The 21,354-nt window shown below is 39.0% G+C and overlaps 2 protein-coding genes across 2 annotated transcripts; one reads left to right on the top strand and one right to left on the bottom strand.

The window, feature by feature from the left end:
• Positions 1-4,130: 4,130 nt before the first annotated feature.
• LOC146453017 (sulfotransferase 1C4-like) lies at positions 4,131-8,758 on the bottom strand. Its single transcript, XM_085097121.1, has 4 exons — positions 8,531-8,758; positions 6,720-7,067; positions 5,984-6,078; positions 4,131-4,928 (listed from the first exon to the last, which is right to left on the bottom strand). Exons 1-4 carry the CDS (start codon positions 8,709-8,711, stop codon positions 4,647-4,649), a joined length of 906 nt encoding a protein of 301 aa, XP_084953247.1. The 5' UTR covers positions 8,712-8,758; the 3' UTR covers positions 4,131-4,646.
• A 37-nt stretch (positions 8,759-8,795) lies between these two features.
• On the top strand, positions 8,796-17,030 carry LOC146453016 (sulfotransferase 1C4-like). Its single transcript, XM_085097120.1, has 4 exons — positions 8,796-9,052; positions 10,363-10,710; positions 15,547-15,641; positions 16,700-17,030. The coding sequence occupies exons 1-4, from the start codon at positions 8,866-8,868 to the stop codon at positions 16,982-16,984; spliced, it is 915 nt and encodes a 304-aa protein (XP_084953246.1). The 5' UTR covers positions 8,796-8,865; the 3' UTR covers positions 16,985-17,030.
• Positions 17,031-21,354: the final 4,324 nt, after the last annotated feature.

The following is a 21,354-nucleotide window of genomic DNA, read 5'->3' as shown; positions in this document are numbered from 1 at the left end:
GAAAAAGTTTTCATGGGCGGTACCATGACGAGACTCACGAGGTTCTGAAATAGCGGACTCTACTGATTTTGCGCTAGTGAAAATCGAAACGTCATATTTTTGCTACTCTTAATTGAGATTCTTGGCCAATTATCACCCGGTCGTATTCATGGAGCGCAACTTTTACAATTTTGTTGTTGTGGAGAAGTTATGTTTAATCCACTCATACTGTCAGCTTGTGGTAGGCGGCTCGATACCAAGATTTCAATTATGCCCTTGGCGCTAATAATTAGAGGTACTAGTTGAATTCCTCCAAAGAAGCAAATCAACTTGAATGTGACACATTTCCAGTATCAAGAAAATCTCTATCAACACTAAATAATTGTTGTTTAGATGAATCTCAAGGGAAGATTCCCCGATTCAAAGTTAGTTTAATTACTCAGAGGTTTATTGAAATCAGAAGAATTTCCCGTTACGACCGGGTGATAATCGGCCAAGAACATCAATTAAGAGTAGCAAAACAAAAGTGGCTTTCTAGAAAAGCGCTTCCATTGAAGGGAAGTGATCAGTATGATTATCTTGAAAGGCCTATCATACTAGCTCGAGGATGAAAATACCCTACAGGTTGGTGTTGACATCATTAACGAAGTGCTTAGTTAAAAAAAACACATCAAAGGGGTGCTGAAGTAAAAGGGGGCAAGGAACTAAACGGTTACTCCTCAACTCTTATATTTTGCATCCTCCAAAATTGACTGCAGCGAAAATAATGTTTCTTATTGGAGATTGACCTTACCCTCTAGATATGTCGTCGCCAGATCCTCAAGACTTATCATTAAGGCTATATTTAGTATCCTTGAAATACAAATGCGACATGTCCTAGATCAACCATCCCAATCAAAGTAGACACCCTTTATCTTTATCCAACGGAGCGCAACTTAGTTTATGTGCAATCTAATGTAATATTGTCTCAATCCACCCATGCTGCGGTTTACTTATGATAGATATCATTCTCCAAGAGTTCAATTAGCCACTTGGGGCGCTAATACACAGAAGATTAACACCAAACCATTTTCTGATTGGAAGAGCATCTTCTAACAACCCTCCAGACCCTTGTTGTTATGTTGTGGCGTCGTTGGCGGAAGGGGTATTTACCTAGCCTGACAACCCGTTCCAAGAGGAACAAAAAACAGCGAAATTTGCAAAAAGGAGATCTGTTCCTCCTAGAGAATGATAATGCTCCTCGCTCGCTTTTGCCTCTCCGACGGATTCTCAAGACATTCCCAGGGAGTGATGGTAGATTGCGTATGGTAGAATTGAAGACTCCAAATAGAATCTTGATGCGCCCAGCTGCTAAGTTGTGCTTGTTGGAAGCGTCTGCTTGATTAAATGAACATTGAAGCCCTTATAGCGACAGTGAATCTTTTGCCTAATGACTGCTTATTGTTGTTGTTATCTTAAGCCAAGGAAAAGTTCTTAAGCAGTCGTACATCGCCGAAACTCACTGGGGGGTTTATTTGGGAGGGGGGGGGGGGGGGGAATGGAGCGGCCACTTCTGGTAGCAGCTTCGCTCCAGATTTCCTAGGTTTAGGTTTCCCATGAGATATAGCGCGCATTTTTGTAGCACGAGGGCGAAAGAAAAAAATTAATATTAACACAAGAAATACACTCGTCTGGACTTTGGTTCTTTCAATGGAGTTAATAAAGTTCGTGCAGGAGCCCATTACTGGTTCGTGGTATTATTTAAAGGGGCAGTGTCACCTATTTTTAGCGTCCCTTTGAATAGCGAAAAAACGTATTTGTATTGATTGGAACATTGATATCAATCCTTTTTCTCTGCAGATGGCAAGGATGGAAATGGATTGCAACTTGAAAAAGTTGGCCAATTTTTTCTAGTTCCTATTGTGAATTTTGGAAGAACTTCTAAAAACTGATTATAGGTTACTATTCCGTGGAGAAATCATTTCATATTTTACTGTCAGTGCTCTTATAAGACTGATTTCAGGTTAAAGAAGAGATTCTTTGTCAAATGTTTGAGCTGTTGTGGCCAATATACAACAAAAGCTCCGTTTCAGTACCCCTCTAAGTAGGATACCTGTTGTTTTCCTATAGGCTGAAGCAGTATGACAACAAGTGATGAAACTCTCTCTGTAGGTTCTTCACACCCTGATATTATATTGGCCTACCAACTGGTAACAGCTTAATTTGCAGGCAAATAAAATTTTATGATTATCATAATTTTGGCCTCGAGATCATGTTGGATCATCGGGTGATGCGATTTCCTTCCATTCCCAGGTTTCCACTGCCTCTTCCCTAAGATCAAGGATCTGGTAACAAAGAACTCTGAACTCCGAAACTTTTTCTTACCCACAATGCCTGACCATTGAAGTTTATTGACTTGAATTTGGAAAGACTGGGAGCTATTTTCCAATTGCTCTTCCGCAAAGACAGAAAGGATTGCATACATGCTGAACTAATGTGCTCTTGCAAAGAGAAGCGAATTATAAATCACCTGATTAATGGAACAATTCCTGACGCGATTCTTCGTATATTGATTTTGCTGCTCAAAAGCTTTATACTTGCGGTGCTGCAAGTGTTTCGCGAAAGCATGAAGACAAGAATAGTGAAGCGCATTATTTTACAAGTGAGAAATAAGACGATGGGAAGGGGCTGGTCACGGAACAGCACAAGAGCTAAAGGAGTGGGGTGGGGGGAGAACAGTACAGGAACTGAGATGGTTTGAGGGTGGGGGGGGGGAGGTTACTCGACGGAATTTTGATCGGGGTTGTGCGGCTCAGTTCTCCAAAGACTTACCCTATTTCATAACAGAAGATTATCTAAAATTCATACTTACTTTCAAAATGGTTAAAATCTATATCATATTTGGATGGATATATAACTTTAAATAAACTTAACAGGGTAAATTCACCAGTACAGAAAAAAAAATATCCTTAATATTTCATGCCAAAGAGGCTCAAAAACCATGTCCTTTAGCACCGCACATACCTATATAGCCAGGAGCCAAGATTATGCGGGGATGGAGACAGTAACGGGATATCATTTTGACTTATGGGCTTGTCTCCATGGATGTGTTGTAGCATAAAGTCTATTTCTAGAAAAAAAATTGCGCCGCACATGCGTCACGGAGTAAATGGTCAGAATCGAGCGAGGAGAAATTGAATATTTTTCCACCCGTTCAAAATGGCGTCCAGGCTCCAGTTGTTCAAAGGCCGGATAACTTTATCCCTTGGATAAGTCACTATCCGACAGTTTCAATCTGCGCAAAGATTTCAGTATTTCCTCTTGTACAAGCCAATATGTACACTCTAACCACAGTTAAGTTAAGGAGTGTACGAAAACCTTAGACAACGTTTAACGTGAAATATATTTTAGACCCCGAATAGTGCCTTATCCAGCGGATAGAGTTATCCGGCCTTTGAACAACTGGGGCCAGATTTTAAAATTTAGCCAGGGGGGGGGGATTCCATGTCATCCGGAGTACTGTACGCGACTGCGAGAACGACACAATAGGTTTGATGAGCAAAAACAGCCTCCGCCGCAGAAGGACATAACCCCCGGCTTTGTTTTTGTCATTGACTTCATTGCTACCTTCAACTCAGTGTGAGTCATTCTCCAGGGCCCAGTGGCTCAAAGCTTCATTAAGCTAATCCTGAATTAACGAGAATTTTGATTCGAGTTTAATTACTAGACAATAAAGATTTTTCAAAAAGATTTCTGTCTCTCAGTTTTGACTTTGACTTTTTTTCCATTGGCTTAAAATAAGATTTAAAACACATTTTTAACGAGCGAGCTGAAAACCTAGGTTAACTTTAAATCGGGGATTAACGTTGATCGGCTTTTGAATAACCGGGCCCAGAGCTATTTGGAAGAAGGTACACTTGTGAACTGTGTTCGCGAATGCAGAATCCATCGCAAAATGTTGAAAATATTGTGAAACATTTGACTTTTTATCCAATCAAATTGAAGGGGATTTCAATACCCACTTGGACCGGCATATCCTTTACACCGCTGGGGATCCAGAACAAGGGTTTACTGAGGGGCTTCCGGTAACAACCAGTCTGTGTGCAAGTTGCCCACACAGCCGGCCTGACCTTTACCCGGTTTCTGTAGCATTAAGCAACTAGAAGTCAGTGTCCAACAAGCGTTTCTGTTGACTTTTGTATTTAGAATCAACAATCAAGTACAGTAATTTCACAGTCACGGAAACTGTTGCGTAGGAATAACGAAATTGTATTTGGCATGTTTAAATGGGGTTGACAGACCTGCACGACTCCCGCTGTGTGAATTTTTACTGGCCGAAGTCGCCATATGCAGAATCTATGTAATTTATATGGATAAATATTTTCGGAAACATTACTGATATATAATTATACTGCCAAATTTTACAGGAGGTACCACCCATTAGAGCTTCTTTATAGTTTCACGATAAACAATGACTGGCTAAAGCTTACGATGAAAATCCTTACTGAATTCCGAGGAACATGACAGTTTTAGAAATTGGAATATATACAATTATAGAGAAGATAAAGTGCGATACAAAAGTCAGACTGCTGCGCCGCTTTTGAATTTATCGCCAAGATCGGAGTGCTCAGCTCATGATTGTGCCCTTTTTAAGGAAACAACTCGGAGTCCTGCAGGACTGTGTGACTTCATATCTCAAAATCAAACTCTAACCCACTTCCTTTCAATTTTTCCAACACTTCCTTCTCAAATCTTTCATTCAACTCTGGGGTGAAGTAATTCTTCGAGTCTCCAACGACGCCCTTCCGAAGCAGCGACCAACCACTATCTTCATCACGTCCTAACAAGTAGCTTTTGGCGTTTTTCTTCATTCCCTTGAAAGTACACTGTTCAGCGATGCGATTAATGAGTTCATCTGACAAGGGCTTGTTAAGGAACTCAGTGATCATTCGAACTTGGGACAGCAGATCCTAAGGAAAAATCACAGTTCAACACATGAAGAGAGTTTTTCGTTGTTCTTTTGGAAATATTGGGATATCTACCAGAAAACAAATGCATGTGGTCTATTTATTATATTTCATGTTACCGTCTGGTTTATTTGTATTGGAAGGTGAAGAACAACGATTTGAAATGGTAATACGGTTTAATTAACCATTCTCCTCAATTTGAATACACGAAAGGTGACATAACTAAACTTTTGGAAGGGTACACAGAGTTTTAAATGCGTCGGAAATTTCAGCTGCTGACGTTAGCCATTAGCCGAAATTGTCATTTCGTTTTATTTTGCCGATTAAGCACTGTGAAATTACAAACAAAACGAAGGAAGATGAAATGACGAGGAAACCTTCAGGAAATCACGGGGATTATGAGACATTTGGTTTTTTTCTCAAGGTTCACAATTTAGTCACCTACTACAAATGTGCATCACCAGGGACGAAAAAATAGAGGAATAAGTTTTGTAGTTTTCGCTCAGCTGCTTTCTTATAGCCACCCAAAATGGGGATACAGTCGTCGAGCTGCTCTGGATTAGGGCGTTACAAATTTGTATTGCAGTGGATTGAGAGAAGAAGGACCTAATGCGCCTCAGAGCAGCGATTTCTGAGGATAGCTTTTAACATACTTCATGAATGAGGTTAAACCAGAAAAGTAGATCGTTGATAGTAAGACCTAACGACTTCGTATGATCAACTCTCTAGATTATTTGATTTTCTAAAATGATGTTGATGTTGTCAAACTATCTGCAAGAAGCCTCTGATACACACCCAACAGCTTTCTGGAATACGTTCGACCTATGAGCTTATTTGCATTACAGTATTCTTGTTGAAAAATAAAAGGGACGTGCGGATTTTAAGGCTTCAAATTTTTAATTTTCTCACGGACAAGATGGAAAAACGAAATATCCCATGCTAATTAGATCACCTCATAATTCCATAATAAGGTCGCATCGTTCACATTTTTCACGAGACGTTTCAATCAAGTGTATACTAAGTTAAAAGTAACATACATCATAACAAGCGTGACTAACCTTGTGCAGATCTTCATATTTCAGAAACAAGACATTGGAATCATCTCTGTGTTGCCACCAGCCGAGAACATGGTCATTCCAAAAGTTCCAACATACTATTTGTAACAAAATGACATATTTAGACTCACGATTTAATCAGTATCATCCATTGGCTAAGACATCATGAATTTGTATTTCCGCATTAAAGACATTTCATGTAGGCAACCTACGGCTTCTGGACCACACCCTTTTCTTTCCTCTGGAGCAAAGTTTAATTGAGTGTGCAGGTATATAGAAGGTACATGGAAACCAACTTTTGATTGTTTGTGTCCAGCGTTTTAAAATGAAGTTGTTTCAGATGTCCCCAAAAACACATATTTTCTTTTAAAACGCCGTCCAAAGTGGACATTTCTGAAAACGCTGTGTCCAGTGTTCTCGTGTGGGCAACTGAAAAGGTGGTCGAATTGAACAGCCACTGTTTTCGAGGAATTCACTGTTTTCGGGTGACCGTTTTCATCGGATACGTGTGGACAGGAGGCGAAAACGAAAAACAAACTCGGCGTTTTCAAACGAAAATGGAATCACGTGGATGAGGCATATTTCAGAATAGCCTAATTGTCTTAAGAAAGAAGACACCAAATGGTTTTATTTCCTCAAGGGGAGCTTACATTTGATTCTGATCATAAACGGATTTTACAGATTTCTACGATTATAATAATTTGATTTAAGCTTAAACAACCGGGGAAAAAACACTTACCATTTCCCTCTACGAATAACTTGGCATAAAATTCCCATGGACCATTATAACCAGTAAGTACTGCAGGGTGAGAAGCCATGAATTTAAAATACGAGAAAGCAACATCCTTGGGATTACGGGCGATGTAAATGTATTTACACTGTGCTTCCTTATTTTCGCTTTTGGGAATAGTATGGTATGGAAGATGGCTCTTCATCAGGCGTGGGCTTGGCAGAGTTTTTATTTCAGGTAACATAAACACCGGGTTTGCGTTTGGTTCAAGGAATACAACCCGTTCTCCAATCTTTCTACTGTCAACTGCTCCTTCGTTGTAAATCTGCCAGACAATTTCTTCCAGCCAGGTTGTGCCTGAGGAAAATAATTGACAATTTATCTCTAAAATCGACTGAGGTGATTAGAGTGCAGAATATTGCTTAAGCCACTATTCACCGATATTGAAGAGAATGATATTTTTAGTATATACCAACGAAGCGACCTCCTATCACAATTTCAAGAAAGTTAAAGAACCTAAACGTGATGCTAAAACGCGGCCTCTTACTCGTCTTGTCGGATTTTGAAACTTTAAGGAAACCCCTACTCTAACAACAAATTGACGGCAGAAGTAACCATGTGACCCTGTTTATCCTACATTTGCCGCTCGTTGTTTACAGTTTCTCAGTAAAATTAAGTAGTTTTGCGTTGACAAGAAAGGCCAGAATTGTTTTCCACTATTCTCATCTATGAACACATATTTTCAAGAAAACATAAACGCGAATCTCACCTTTGCCATTTGCCGTAAACGCGATTGTAAACTCTCTCTAACGTCAAAATTCTTAATTTTAGTTTGAAAAGTGGAAATAGCATTCAGGTGTGCTAAAACTTAGATATGATTCACACACGTATCAAACGGAAATTTTCCGGATCAACGACCTAGCTCTTCCACAAATACAGGAATCCAACCGATCAGCATACAACAGCTGAGTTTTACAGAAGAAGAAAAAAGAAACTGAACATAAAAGAAAAGAAACAGCATTGTTTTATTTACATTATACAACAGCCAAACAACCTTCCTTATAACTGGATTACGTATTTCTTACTAGATCGTACTAATGACAACGGAATGCAACTATGAAACAGAACATTTTGACACCTGACCAACTTTGTCATAAAATTTTAAAACGGATTTCTCTAGGGATAATGGCGAAACACAGTGACCGCTGCCAAAAAATTGTTCGATCATTTGCAAAAACATTCGGTCTAAAAATATTGTTTCCTATCTTTGCAAGAATAAAGATAAAAGGAAAAACTGATGTGAAACTTATATGAGAAGTCTTTTCCGATTTCCGTATTGTATTCCACATTCCGGATTCCATATTCCAAATTCCAGATTCCTAGTTTTAGGGGTAAACCGTTGTGAATACTAGTTCAATAGGCCTCATCTCGGTTTTCGACGCCATTTTGACGAGTAGTAGGCAAACACGTCTTGAAATAACAGTGTTCGTATGGAAATCCGATGTCAAATAATTTTCATCAAACATCGCTTCTGAAAAATTGATGAATTGGAAACTTTTGGCACTAGGAAAACGATTTTAAGAAAAAAATCGGAGGGATGTAGCTGTGCTAGAAAGCGTCCAGTCGTGTTTGAACTTTCCATACATTTGTCTGTATAGCGAACCAACCGTGAACTGCTCCTAAAAATAGTTCGCAGGAAAAAAATGTAATTCGCAGACATGCAATCTCAGCCGGTCGACTTGGCAGTCACTGAATTGGCGGTGAGTTGGTAGACAGCTTCACCAGCTAACATGACGATATAAGCTTACACATAAACTCACCTGACTTAGGAAAACCAACGACGAAAACATCATCAGGTCTCGTCTGGAAATGTGAAATAAAGTCGCACAGCACTTGAGGATCGGTGGTGAAAAAAGCAGGAATATTTACTCCCAAAACGTCGACGTATTTGACCGATGTCCACTCGCCTTCTGTTACTTGTGAGACAGCGAAGCTCGCCATCACCGCGGTGATATGATATGATGAAACAGCAGATACAGCTACGCAACCTTACGTGACGGCCGTCAGGATTATATTTGCATTTATAATCCCGACGACCGTCACGTATGATTAGGTTGCGTAGCTGTATCTGCTGTTTCATCATATCACCGCGGTGATGGCGAGTTTCCCTGTCTCACAAGTAACAGAAGGCGAGTGGACATCGGTCAAATACATCAACGTTTTGGGAGTAAATATGCCTGCTTTTTACACCAACGATATCGATCCTCAAGTGCTGTGCGACTTTATTTCACATTTCCAGACGAGACCTGATGATGTTTTCGTGGTTGGTTTTCCCAAGTCAGGTGAGTATATGTGTATATCGTCATGTTAGCTGAAGCTGTCCGCCAACTCACTGCAAATTAAGTGACTGCCAAGTCGACCGGCTGAGGTTGTCTGCGAATTCGAAAGGACTGAAGAAACCGATGGTAGCTAAAGCGACTACCACAAAACATCTTTCAATCAAATTTCAAACTTAAAACATGAATTTGAATAACTTACCATAAAAATAACTCAATGTTAGTCAAACCTCTATCAAATAATGCTTAACCAAACGTTTTTAATAACGCACTACATGAATTTGGAACAAGACTATTTAGGTAATTTATGGCGCTTGCGAATTTTTCTCGCATTCAATCACAGCAGGGAAGTGTACTAATATTCACTACGGTTTACCTAAAACTATAAATCTGGAATATGGAATCCGGAATCCGGAATGCGGAATACAATACGGAAATCAGAAAAGACTTCTCATCTCAGTTCACATTAGTTTTTTTCTTTTATCATTATTCTTAAAGAGATAGGAAACACTATTTTTAGACCGAATGTTTTTGCAAATGATCGAACTATTTATTTACAGCGGTCACTGTGTTTCGCCAATATCCCTAGAGAAATCCGTTTTAAAATTGTATGAAAAATTTGGTGTCAAAATGCTCTTTTTCAGTTACATAGTAACTGTTCGTTTCTTTTTTCTTTTTCTGTATAACTCAGTTGTTGCGTGCCGATCGGTTTGGATTCCTGTACTTTCGGAAGAGCTTGGTCGTTGATCCGGAAAATTTCCGTTTGATACGTGTGTGAATCATATCTGATTTTTAGCACACTTGAATGCTATTTCCACTTTTCAAACTAAAATTAAGAATTTTGACGTTAGAGAGATTTACAATCGCGTTTACGGCAAATGGCAAAGGTGAGATTCGCGTTTATGTTTTCTTGAAAATGTGTGTTCATAAGTGAGAATAGTGGAAAACAATTCTGGCCTTTCTTGTCAACGCAAAACTACTTAATTAATTTTACTGAGAAATTGAAAACAACGAGCAGCAAATGTAGGATAAACAGGGTCACGTGGTTACTTCTGCCGTCAATTTGTTGTTAGAGTAGGGGTTTCCTTTAAGTTTCAACTGAATCCGACAAGACGAGTAAGAGGCCGCGTTTTAGCATCACGTTTTGGTTCTTTAACTTTCTTGAAATTGTGATAGGAGGTCGCTTCGTTGGTTTATGCTAAAACTATCATTCTCTTCAATATCGGTGAATAGTGGCTTAAGCAGCATTCTGATCTGCACACTAAATTAATCACCTCAGTCGATTTCAGAGATAAATTGTCAATTATTTTCCTCAGGCACAACCTGGCTGGAAGAAATTGTCTGGCAGATTTACAACGAAGGTGCGGTTGACAGTAGAAAGGTTGGAGAACGGGTTGTATTCCTTGAATCAAACGCAAATCCTGAGTTTATGTTACCTGAGATAAAAACTCTGCCAAGCCCACGCCTGATGAAGAGCCATCTTCCATACCATGCTATTCCCAAAAGCAAAAATAAGGAAGCACAGTGCAAATACATTTACATCGCCCGTAATCCCAAGGATGTTGCTTTCTCGTATTTTAAATTCATGGCTTCTTACCCTGCAGAACTTACTGGTTATAATGGACCATGGGAATTTTATGCCAAGTTATTCGTAGAGGGAAATGGTAAGTGTTTTTTCCTGCTGTTTAAAGTGCCCATATCGGAAACTTTTTTTATTTTCTTATCTGAATCTAAACATCATCCTAAGAAGTTCAGTGAAAAAATTTTTTCGATTTGCATAAAACGCGAATTTTTTATTAATTTTATAAGACGTTCAAATTTGCCGCCATTTTGGCCCACCATTCGCATTAGTCTCCTCTCGGTTTAGCAAGAGCTGTGACGTAGATTCAGGAACACGTGACTTCAGCCTTTCTTTGGATCTCACTGAAAACAAGTCGCGGTATTTCTGCACGTTTCTCGAAAATGCCGGAAAGATGTGTTGCAGCGAGATGTGGAAACATCAAAGACGAAGCGAATGGAATAAGCATGCACAGGATTCCTTTCTTTGGCACCACATGCCCGCAAAGACTGAGGAGGCGAAAGAAATGGATCGATTTTATGCTGTTCAAAGCGGAGGAAGATGTGGACGCGCGCCTGGAAAGACCTCGTCCTTGTGCTCGATGCACTTCAATGACGAGGATTTCACAAGGCTGATGAATTCAGGTTTAAACTTAAAACGTGAACTGAAGTAGGATGACATCGCGTTTGTGTTTATCCTTTAAAACAGCTAAGCGAAAGGAAGACGAAGACCAAGAGCCACCTTCGAAGAGGAGCAGGGAAAAGCGAATGGTAAGCTTTCGATACTGAATATTCACACCCGCTTGTGACATTCTAAGCGTTGCAACCTTCTGAGGTTTATAGTTTGACCTCACTGTTAACTCAGTCGCAAGTTTTATAAAATATGGCGTAATTGTTTCGGTATATATTCTCATAGATCGTGAGATCCGCGAAGTTGCGTTGAGACCAAGCTCTCAAAAAATACTAGCACAAATGCTATCACTGATGTAAATAGATCGATGCGAGAACAGTCGCACTCGGCGAACACAGAAAACATTGTAAACCACGATGTAGATAGGGTAGATAAACTGCGGCAAGAATTCAACGAGCTCAAACAAATATTGTACACACATGTGTTGCAGAATTCTGCAAACAATAAAAATGTTGAAAAGTATAACAGCGTTATCTCTGAAAACCTAACCACCACAACGGGGGTTCAAAATAAAAACAGGGCACAAAACAAATAACAAGCTAAAAAACGGATTGAGACAAAAAGAGAAAAACACGAGAAATTCAAGAAGAATTTTTTAAACAAACAACTTCGCGACAGCCTGTTAGCGTTATTTCTAAAGGGCTCAAATTTGTTCCGACACCGGTGACAGACACGAATTACATTAGACGCCAACTCTTGTTAGACTTCGAACATTTCGCAAGACGTATGCGCCTAGAAGATACAATGGATTTCGTAAACTGTGGGACAGTGACAAAAAGGAAATTAACCTGTTCATTGGACAAGCTAACTACTTCCATCCTACAATTAAATTTACGGCCGAAATTTCAGAGAACGAGACAAGCTATTATTATCACAGTTCAACACGTGTCCTTCCTGTAGTTCCGCGAGAACAATGTCGCTAGTCAGCGCTTCCCTTCGAGTTCCTTGCAGCAGTAGCACTCGCTGATATTTGCTAGCAGATCACGGCTACAGTTACCACAAGTACATCTACATGGAAAATAATTCTTTCGAATGTATGTGAGTACTTGGCCATAGTTTTGAGAGATGATAATGAAGAGCGCGTATGCAAAATGCAAGGTGAGAACTTTACCATTCACTAACACGCACTCTATTCTCCAAGCGTTTCGTTAAATCTTCCTCGAGTCGTCGCTTCTCCTCTTGTTCCTTGCGATATCTTTTCAGCCATTCTTCGTCTGCTATCGGCTCGTCCGTGTACGGTTCGAGTGTATCATCATCTTCACACGTATTACTTGTTTCGTGAACGCCATCTATCGCCTCGATTTCGACGCTTCCAAATTCGTCCTAGCTGCTTTCTTCAGCGGTTTGCTCACTTTCCGTGTCTGATAAGTTTTCTGCCATGGAATATACTTATTTGGAGCTAAGTTTTTCCTTCCTACCGGTGAATCTGACGATTTTCTTTCTGCCGCTAATGTACTTTACTGAAGGTCAAGTGAGTGCATAGACTCGAGAGTTCCTGAATGTACGTCACTACCATGTCACGTGGCCCTATTGTGAGCCCGTCAGCATTCCCATCAGCGGGGCGGGTGGACCGCAATAAAATAGGATTTTAAAGATTTGTAAAATTCATAAAAAATTCGCGTTTCATGCAAATTGAAAAATTGTTTCTCGGACGTTCTTCGCGTAATGTAAAGATTCAGATGAGAAAATAAAAAAATTCCGTTATGGGCACTTTAAGCTCAAATCAAATTATTATAGTAAAAATCTGCAAAACCCGTTTACACCATCTGGTGTCTTCTTCCATAAGACAATTATTAGACTATACTGATATATGCCTCGTCCATGTGATTCCGTTTTTGTCCACTTTTTCTTTTTCACCTTCTTTCCACACGTATCCGATGAAAACCGGGGTGGTCCTGGAAAACGATGGCCGTTAACTCGACCACCTTTCCAGGCGTCCACACGAGGACACAGCACCGCATTTTCGGAAATGTCCACTTTGGACGGCGTTTTAAAAGAAAATATGGGGAACGTCTCCATCGAAAACATATTTTAAAACTCTGGACACAACCAATTAAAAGTTGGTTCCCATGTGGGGAGAGAGAGAGAGACCCTGGGAACGAGGTTGCAGGCAGGTAGAAATGTTACAAATAAATGCGAGCACATCTGAATTCCAACACATTACATTTCACCACAAAAGGATAGACTACTACAATACAATACAATACAATACATGGACTAGTTTTGAGAATAGCATAGCCCTGCCCCAGATAGCTAGGTAGTTTTTCTCCTTGCGGAATTCACCGAGCGATTTGGCAAGCTTAGCCTCTTTTTCAAAATTGTTTCAGAGCGTAGCACCACTAGACCGAAAACTACATTTACGAAGTGCTAAGTCCGTCTTGCTGTTCCGGAGTTCATATTTTTCTCACAGTCACTGACTTTCAGGAACAGGTTTCTTAGATAATAAGCATATACTTCTGCAGTCAGAAATTGCTGAATCTTTAAAAGTGTTCATGTTTATAGCCTCACCACCGGCACTTCAAAGTTAACACTTGTTGTGTTTGGTGGAGGTGGACTGAGAACTAGGTAGAAGGAAATGTTTGCTTCGGCTGACACTGGGTCAGGGTTAGGGTTATGTGGGTGACTATATGGTACTTTACCATGAATAACTTGCCTCAAAACGTGACTCAAAGCGAAGTTAATAGATGAGCAAGCTAAGACTTTATGAAACCGCCCAAAGCACTAAGCTCTCTACTTCTACAGTTGCATGCTGACCATTTCTGTAAACTCTAAACGCAATGAATTAGCCTTCAACTTTGGGTTCTTGCATTGGAGGTTTAATACTTCACCTAAGATTGGGTAAAAAAGAAAACTCCTTACAACATTCGAGGATCAGTGAAAACACTGATCATCTCTATACTTGTGATAAACAAAGTCATCAAAACCTTTTGTAACCAAAATGGATTTCAAAAATAGAAAAGTCGAAAATGGACTTCGTATTCTTTTAAATTACCTGGCTATCAACGAGACAAGACTCGACAGGAGTATTCTCACTGGGGGCCGTAACGCACAAACGCTCCCTGTGCCCTTAGGACCCGTGCATTTAAATTCCCGCGCATCTGTGGATCCGCTGGGGAACTCGTTGTGCATATATTTGTGAGTTTACTTTAAATTGGCCTGTTCTCATGCTGTCTATTTACTCTCTTCATTAAAACGGACACCAGACACCTAGTTTGTCGCCCCGCCCTCCTTCCCGCAACGATGGCACACCCTGGCGCTTTTAATAGCTCCCGCTCCTTACCGCCTTCGGGCTCGCCTCTTCCCATAACTCATCTCTACCTGGGGGCGTTTGGGAGTGGGGGCTCCCGGCGAGAATCTGTTACTATTTCGTCTGACCACGGCGTAAAAGTTGAAGCCTATGATGTGATCCCTTGTGACAGGACCGTTAATGGTAGATTTAGTGGAGGTGTTTCGTTCGGATATAAATTACGTTGTCCGCGAAGATTTGGATAATCACCTCCTGGAAATCGTATCCATTGAAATTCGTAAGCCTAATTCAAAACCTTTTGTAGTCACTTCGTGGTTCAGACCGCCAAACGCATCTCGCGATCTCTTCTCGCTTCTTGATACTTTATTAGGAAGACTACATTCTAAACAAGTTAAACATTATCTCATGAGTGATATGAATTGTGATTTGCTAAAAAAAATGGTATGTGCGGCGCCTTAGGGTATGGTCCTTTTTTTAGGCCGTTTTGACCAGAAATAAGGTATTACATTCTCTTGGACAGTTTGGTCTGAAAACAGGCATGGACTTTAGAAACCAGCTCTGAAAAAGGGTACCGGAAAATTACATGTTTTGGTCTGAAATAGGGTAAGGGTTTGAGGAGCCGAGCCTCACACCCCCACCAACAACTTGGAGAAGCTCCCCTAGGTAACAGTGAAGGTAACAAGAGTTGTGTATTAGTTTATACTTCATTGTGATGTCAGCCCTCCAGTATGATCCTGGATGACTTCGTGACGTCATCACACTGGGGAAAACAGTAAACCAACCTTCCAACCCCCACCCACTCCTCCCCAAGCCCATCAGTTTTGTTAGCTCGGCAACTGCACACTCCAATAAACCTTGCTCCAGAGGAAAGAAAAGGGTGTGGTCCAGAAGCTGTAGGTTGCCTACATTAAATGTCTTTAATGCGGAAATACAAATTCATGATGTCTTACCCAAGGATGATACTGTTTAAATCGTGAGACTAAATAATCATTTTATTACAAACAGTGTGTTGGAACTTTTGGAATGACCATGTTCTCGGCTGGTGGCAACACAGAGATGATTCCAATGTTTTGTTTCTGAAATATGAAGATATGCACAAGGTTTGTCACGCTTGTTATGATGTATGTTACTTTTTACTTAGTATACACTTGATTGAAACGTCTCGTGAAAAATGTGAACGATGCGACCTTATGGAATTATGAGGTGATCTAATTAGCATGGGATATTTCATTTTTCCCTCTTGTCCGTGAGAAATATAAAAATTTTAAGCCTTAAAATCCGCACGTCCCTTTTATTTTCTAGCAAGATGAATGCAAATAAGCTCATAGGTCAAACGTTCTCCAAAAAGCTGTTGGGTGTGTATCAGAGGCTTCTTGCAGATAGTAATTACGAAATCAACATCATTTAGAAAATCAACGAATCTAGAGAGTTGATCATACGAAGTCGTAAGGTCTTACGTACTATCGACCATCGACCTTTCTGGTCTAACCACATTAATGAAGTATATATGTAAAAAGCTATCCTTAGTAATCGGTGCTCTGAGGCGCATTAGGTCCTTCATCTCCGAATCCACTGCAATGCAAATTTATAACGCCCTAATCCAGACCATCTCGACGACTGTATCCCCATTTTGGGTGGCTACAAGTAAGCAGCTGAACAAAAAACTACAAAACCCCTTCCTCTATTTTCACTTCCTTATTGGTGCACATTTGTAGTAGGTGACTAAATCGTAAACCTTGAGAGAAAACCAAATGTGTCATAACCCCCGTAATTTCCTCAATAAGTTTCCTCGTCATTTCATCTTCACTTCGCTTTGTTTGTAATTTCACCGTGCTTAATCGGCAAAATAAAACGAATTGACAATTTTGGCTAATGGCTAACGTCAGCAGCTGAAATTACCGATGCGTTTAAAACTCTGTGTACCCTTCCAAAAGTTTAGTTATGTCACCTTTCGTGTATTCAACTTGAGGAGAATGGTTAATTAAAGCGTATTACCATTTCGAATCGTTGTTCTTCACCTTGCAATACAAATACGCCAGACGGTAACATGAAATATAATAAATAGACCACATCCATTTGTTTTTTGATGGACTTCCCAATATTTCCAAAAGAACAACGAAAAATTCTCTTCATGTGTTAAACTATGATATTTCCTTAGGATCTGCCGTCCCATGTTCGAATGATCGCTGAGTTCCTTAACAAGCCCTTGTCAGATGAACTCATTAATCGGATCGCTGAACAGTGTACTTTCAAGGGAATGAAGAAAAACGCCAAAAGCTACTTGTTAGGACGTAATCAAGATAGTGGTTGGCCGTCGCTGCTTCGGAAGGGCGTCGTTGGAGACTCGAAGAATTACTTCACCCCAGAGTTGAATAAAAGATTTGAGAAGGAAGTGTTGGAAAAATTGAAAGGAAGTGGGTTAGAGTTTGATTTTGAGATATGAAGTCACACAGTCCTGCAGGAAAGCAGTTAAAACTGTCAAAACCTGACTCAGTAGAAAACTACTATCTCAAGAGATAACCATTTACGAAACAGATATTTATCGGAATAGATTACGCGCGTTGTAAATTACAATCTGCGCCTTTGGTTGATCACAAGTGACGATTATTTCTACGTAACAAAAGCTACGACAACGAAATTTTTAGGGCATAAGGAAAGACCAAACTATTTCCTTTGAGGTCCACAAAATGGGACGATGGCGTCAAAGAAGGTCGGGTATCACGTCATTTGTTCTGCACTGAACCTCCATCTTGGATACCGGCGCCATTTCTCGATTTCTCCGAAACCTCAGGAAACCGTCACAATTGGCTGAAAAGAATCAAAGCCACTAAATATCCGCTAAAAAGTGCAAATATTAATGATTTGTGAACGTCAACTGACGTACATTTTTCTCAAAAGGTAGAAAAATACAAACTTCGAAAAACGTCCTTCTTATTCTTATCTTGTTGCCATGGAAACATTGTGAGTGGGAAACGAAATGTCAGGGCAATTCGTAGGCCAGGAAAATTCACTAATTATGGTGGATTTTTTGTGTTCAAAGACGGCAGGGGCGCTTTATGCTTTATGCCTTCTCCATCCTCTCCAGGCTGTATAGATAATCGTTTGCCTAAACTTCTGTATTCTGTACTCCTAGTTCTGCCCGTACCGAAGTGACTTTTTCAGAAATGTATCTGGAACAATTTGATATGCTAGGTCAATGTTTACTGCATTTGACTTCACCGTGGCAGCTAAATTTTGACAGGGGGTTAAAAGATAGAAATAGTCCTGGTTTAATAAAGAAAAATTTACTTTCTTAAAGTATCTTTTTGATGTTCTACATTATTGGCTCTGATTATTTTTTTTGGTTTCACGACAACAGAACTTAACACAGCCAATATGCACATAGAAAGCCATATTTTTGTAGCGAAATTCCTCCCTGTACTAACGACATTGTGTATCTCAAGCAGTTTATGGCCTGGGTTTGAAGGGTGTTCAGAAATTATGAATGATCCCCTATATCTTCGGTTTGTCTGCCTAGAACAGGATGAAATTTTCCCTGAATATTAAACTTGATGTTTTCTTTTGCCTTAAGGTATAATTTTGATCACGTGACATCACGTGACCAAAAAATGAGAATTTCGTAAATCGGCGAAATGGCGGCGAATTTTCTTTATAAAGATAACTGAATTAGTGTTTCCGAAGCAGATTTTAAATATTTAACTTTCTACGTTTGGAATGACTGTCCTTAAGTTTTAAAATTGGACAAATTAACGATCAAAGGTTGAATTGTGGACTAAAAAATGACCTTTGCCCTGATAATTTTTTTCTGGAGAACAATGGACGATCATTCCAAATGTGAAGCGATGGAGATATTTAATCTTTATTAGAAACGCGTTTTTGTTTGATGTTATCTCTAAAAACCGTCGCCTACCTGTCATATGTTTGCTTTTTTCACAAAAATGATCACGTGACATGTCACGTGATCTATAGCACTACTTATTATGCTTAGAAATTTTCAGAATGATGAGATCTTTTTATCTTCCAAATTTCAGTTCAGTGCCATTGAATTTGTTAAAGTTATCTAGAATAAACCATTTTTCCTCTTAAAAGCCCTTGACCCAGGCCTTAAACTGCTTGAGATGTATGCACAAGGTATAAAATTTTAGAACTTTTCTGTGCGTTTTTATGAGCGTTTTTTGTTGATGGGTAAATGTACCAGTCGCCCCCCTTCTCGGTAGGGTGGATTGTGGTGGCTTTTTGAAGTTTTGGAAAAGTCTAGAAATCCTTCATGGCGGATCCAAGATGGCCATAGGACGCTAACCATAGCATCAGCTATTAGCACTGTACATAACACGGTTGGATGGGTAAGGCTCGCTTTGAAAAAGACGGAAGCTTCTAGTAGTGATTCTGGGTTCGGTATTTAAATCTTTGCCTATCTATTATTGCATTTTAGTTTATTTTATTTACTTACCTAATTACTTTACCAGGGGTGCTTACCATTTACATGGAAAACCCGGAAATTCCGGTTGGGAAATCAAATGGTACACATTCCATTTGGCCGGAGTACTTCTGAAATTATGGGCTTCTTGTCAAAGTGATGCATTGTTATTTCTCCTTTTTGGATTTACAGCTGATGTTCATACATTTTGCATGTTATCCATCTTGTGTTAAGACAAGATAAATCACTTCGTATCTATGCCGAAAATTTCCATCCGCCGGGCTGGTTTGCGTTTATGGTAAGTACCCCGATGTTTTGAACGACTCGAAATTGGCATGGTGCTCCAAGCAGGGTGCTCTATTGACTATACTGCCATGTTTGATAGATACGGTAATTGAGAAAGCTTATTCAGAGAAAAACAGGCATAATTAATATTCTTGTGCCATACGCGTGCATAGAGCGCGCAAGTTGGAACACGGTTGGTTTTAAGGGCGGTGCCTTCTTTTTTTCTGCTGCACATACGTTCTGCGCATGTCCGAATGGTCCGATTGTATCAAAAAAGCAGCATCAAAAAAGCTAGTGCTGCTCTTATAAAATTGGCGCGAAAACACGACGCGCTCTTCAGTTAATTTATTTCCCATGTAAATCGTATTTCGCATAATGATGCCATTCCGCAAACTCATACCGCCTTTTACCCTTACCGCTCAGTTTGTTAAGATTGGCAATACTAAATCCAGCTATGAAACGATTGTTTGTGGTATATTACAAGGGTCAATGCTAGGTCCATTCTTATTTTTGCTTTATATTAATGACTTGCCAAATTGCGCTAAGAAACTATCATTTGGAACTTTTGCTGATGACACATTTGTTCTACACATGTGATAAGTTACAGCATCTTGGAACAATCGTAAATGAGGAACTGAAATTAGTTTTTAAGTATTGCAACATTAACAATCTTTCTATAAATCTTGCTAAGACAAACTATATGGTAATCTCATCTCCAAGATTAAATGGAAGTAAACATATACATAATATTAAACGTGGAAGTCAAATAAAATATTTAGGTGTATATAATGATCAAAATTTACACTGGGGATCACAGATTCAACACATAAACAATAAGCTAGGCAAAAATGTTGGCATCATTAATAAATTAAGATATTATGTAGATCTTCATACTTTAAGACATGTATTTCTCCTTCATTTATCCATATTTAACTTATGGTATTACGAGCTGGGGCAGTGCTTGTTAAGACCAGGTTACATAAGATTAAAACTAAACAGAATAAAATGTGTGCATGTTCTTTGCTTATAGTAGGGACAATGCTATGCCACACTTAAACTTCTAATCTTAGGTATTCTTACACTTGAAAACATTTACCAATTTAAGGTGGCCCTTTTCACACATAAAATTACTAACAATACTACTAACGTCCCTATTATTTTCAAAGGAACTCTTATTCTTGCCTCTAAAGTTCATAATCGAACTTTAATTTTCATCGGCCGAGAATCAGGAATAATTACGGAACTGTCATTTTTGCATTTGCTGGGTCTTAAATTGGAAAAAAAATTCCCTCTAAATTAAAAAAACCCTCCCATATAATAGCTTCTACAAGCAATACAAATACCCAATGAGTATTTGATCTCTCTGCCCTCACTATTAATTAACATTTCTGTTGTTTTTTTATGTAAACATTGTAGTATGATTTTATGCACTCTTAAATTTCTTGTCTTCTTTTTTGTGCTACTTAGTTAATTGCACTTTATACGCCTGTTAGCTGCACGTGGCAGTGACCAACTCGAAAGCGTAACTGAGATCCATTGGTCACAGAGTACAATTTACCTTCGATGATTTATGTAATTTAATGTTGTCCCTATGTTACTTTTGTGATGCATCATAATTTCCTTTTGTGGTAAACTATTGAAAATGGGGCATAAATAAAAAATCTGAAATCTGAAATCTGAAAATATAGACTCGCCTACTACTACTACTACTACTACTACTACTACTACTACTGTTAGTAATTAAAATAATAATAATAATAATAATAATAATAATAATAATAATAATAATAATGAAAAAGAGCCAACTTTCAATCCGATTTTTTTTTTGATAAAGTTACTATGCTATTCTTATTAAAAAAAATCGATCATATATACAAAGTTAAAAAGCTTAAAAAAGGGAATAAAAACCAACATCAAATGGAAGGCTACCAAGAAAAAAAAAATAAATAATAATAATAATAATAATAATAATAATAATAATATAAATAATAATAATAATAATAATAATAATAATAATAATAATAGTAATAATAATAATAATAATAATAATAATTGTTACGGAATGTTCCTAAAGAATAGGTTCTAATTAGCGGCCAACTTTTTGTCACTTT

This window comes from Pavona decussata, unplaced genomic scaffold, assembly GCF_977016875.1.
Source record: "Pavona decussata unplaced genomic scaffold, jaPavDecu1.1 SCAFFOLD_353, whole genome shotgun sequence".
Taxonomy (NCBI): Eukaryota; Metazoa; Cnidaria; class Anthozoa; order Scleractinia; family Agariciidae; genus Pavona; species Pavona decussata.
Note: the sequence above shows the minus strand (reverse complement) of the source record. Positions and strands in the feature narration are given on the sequence as shown.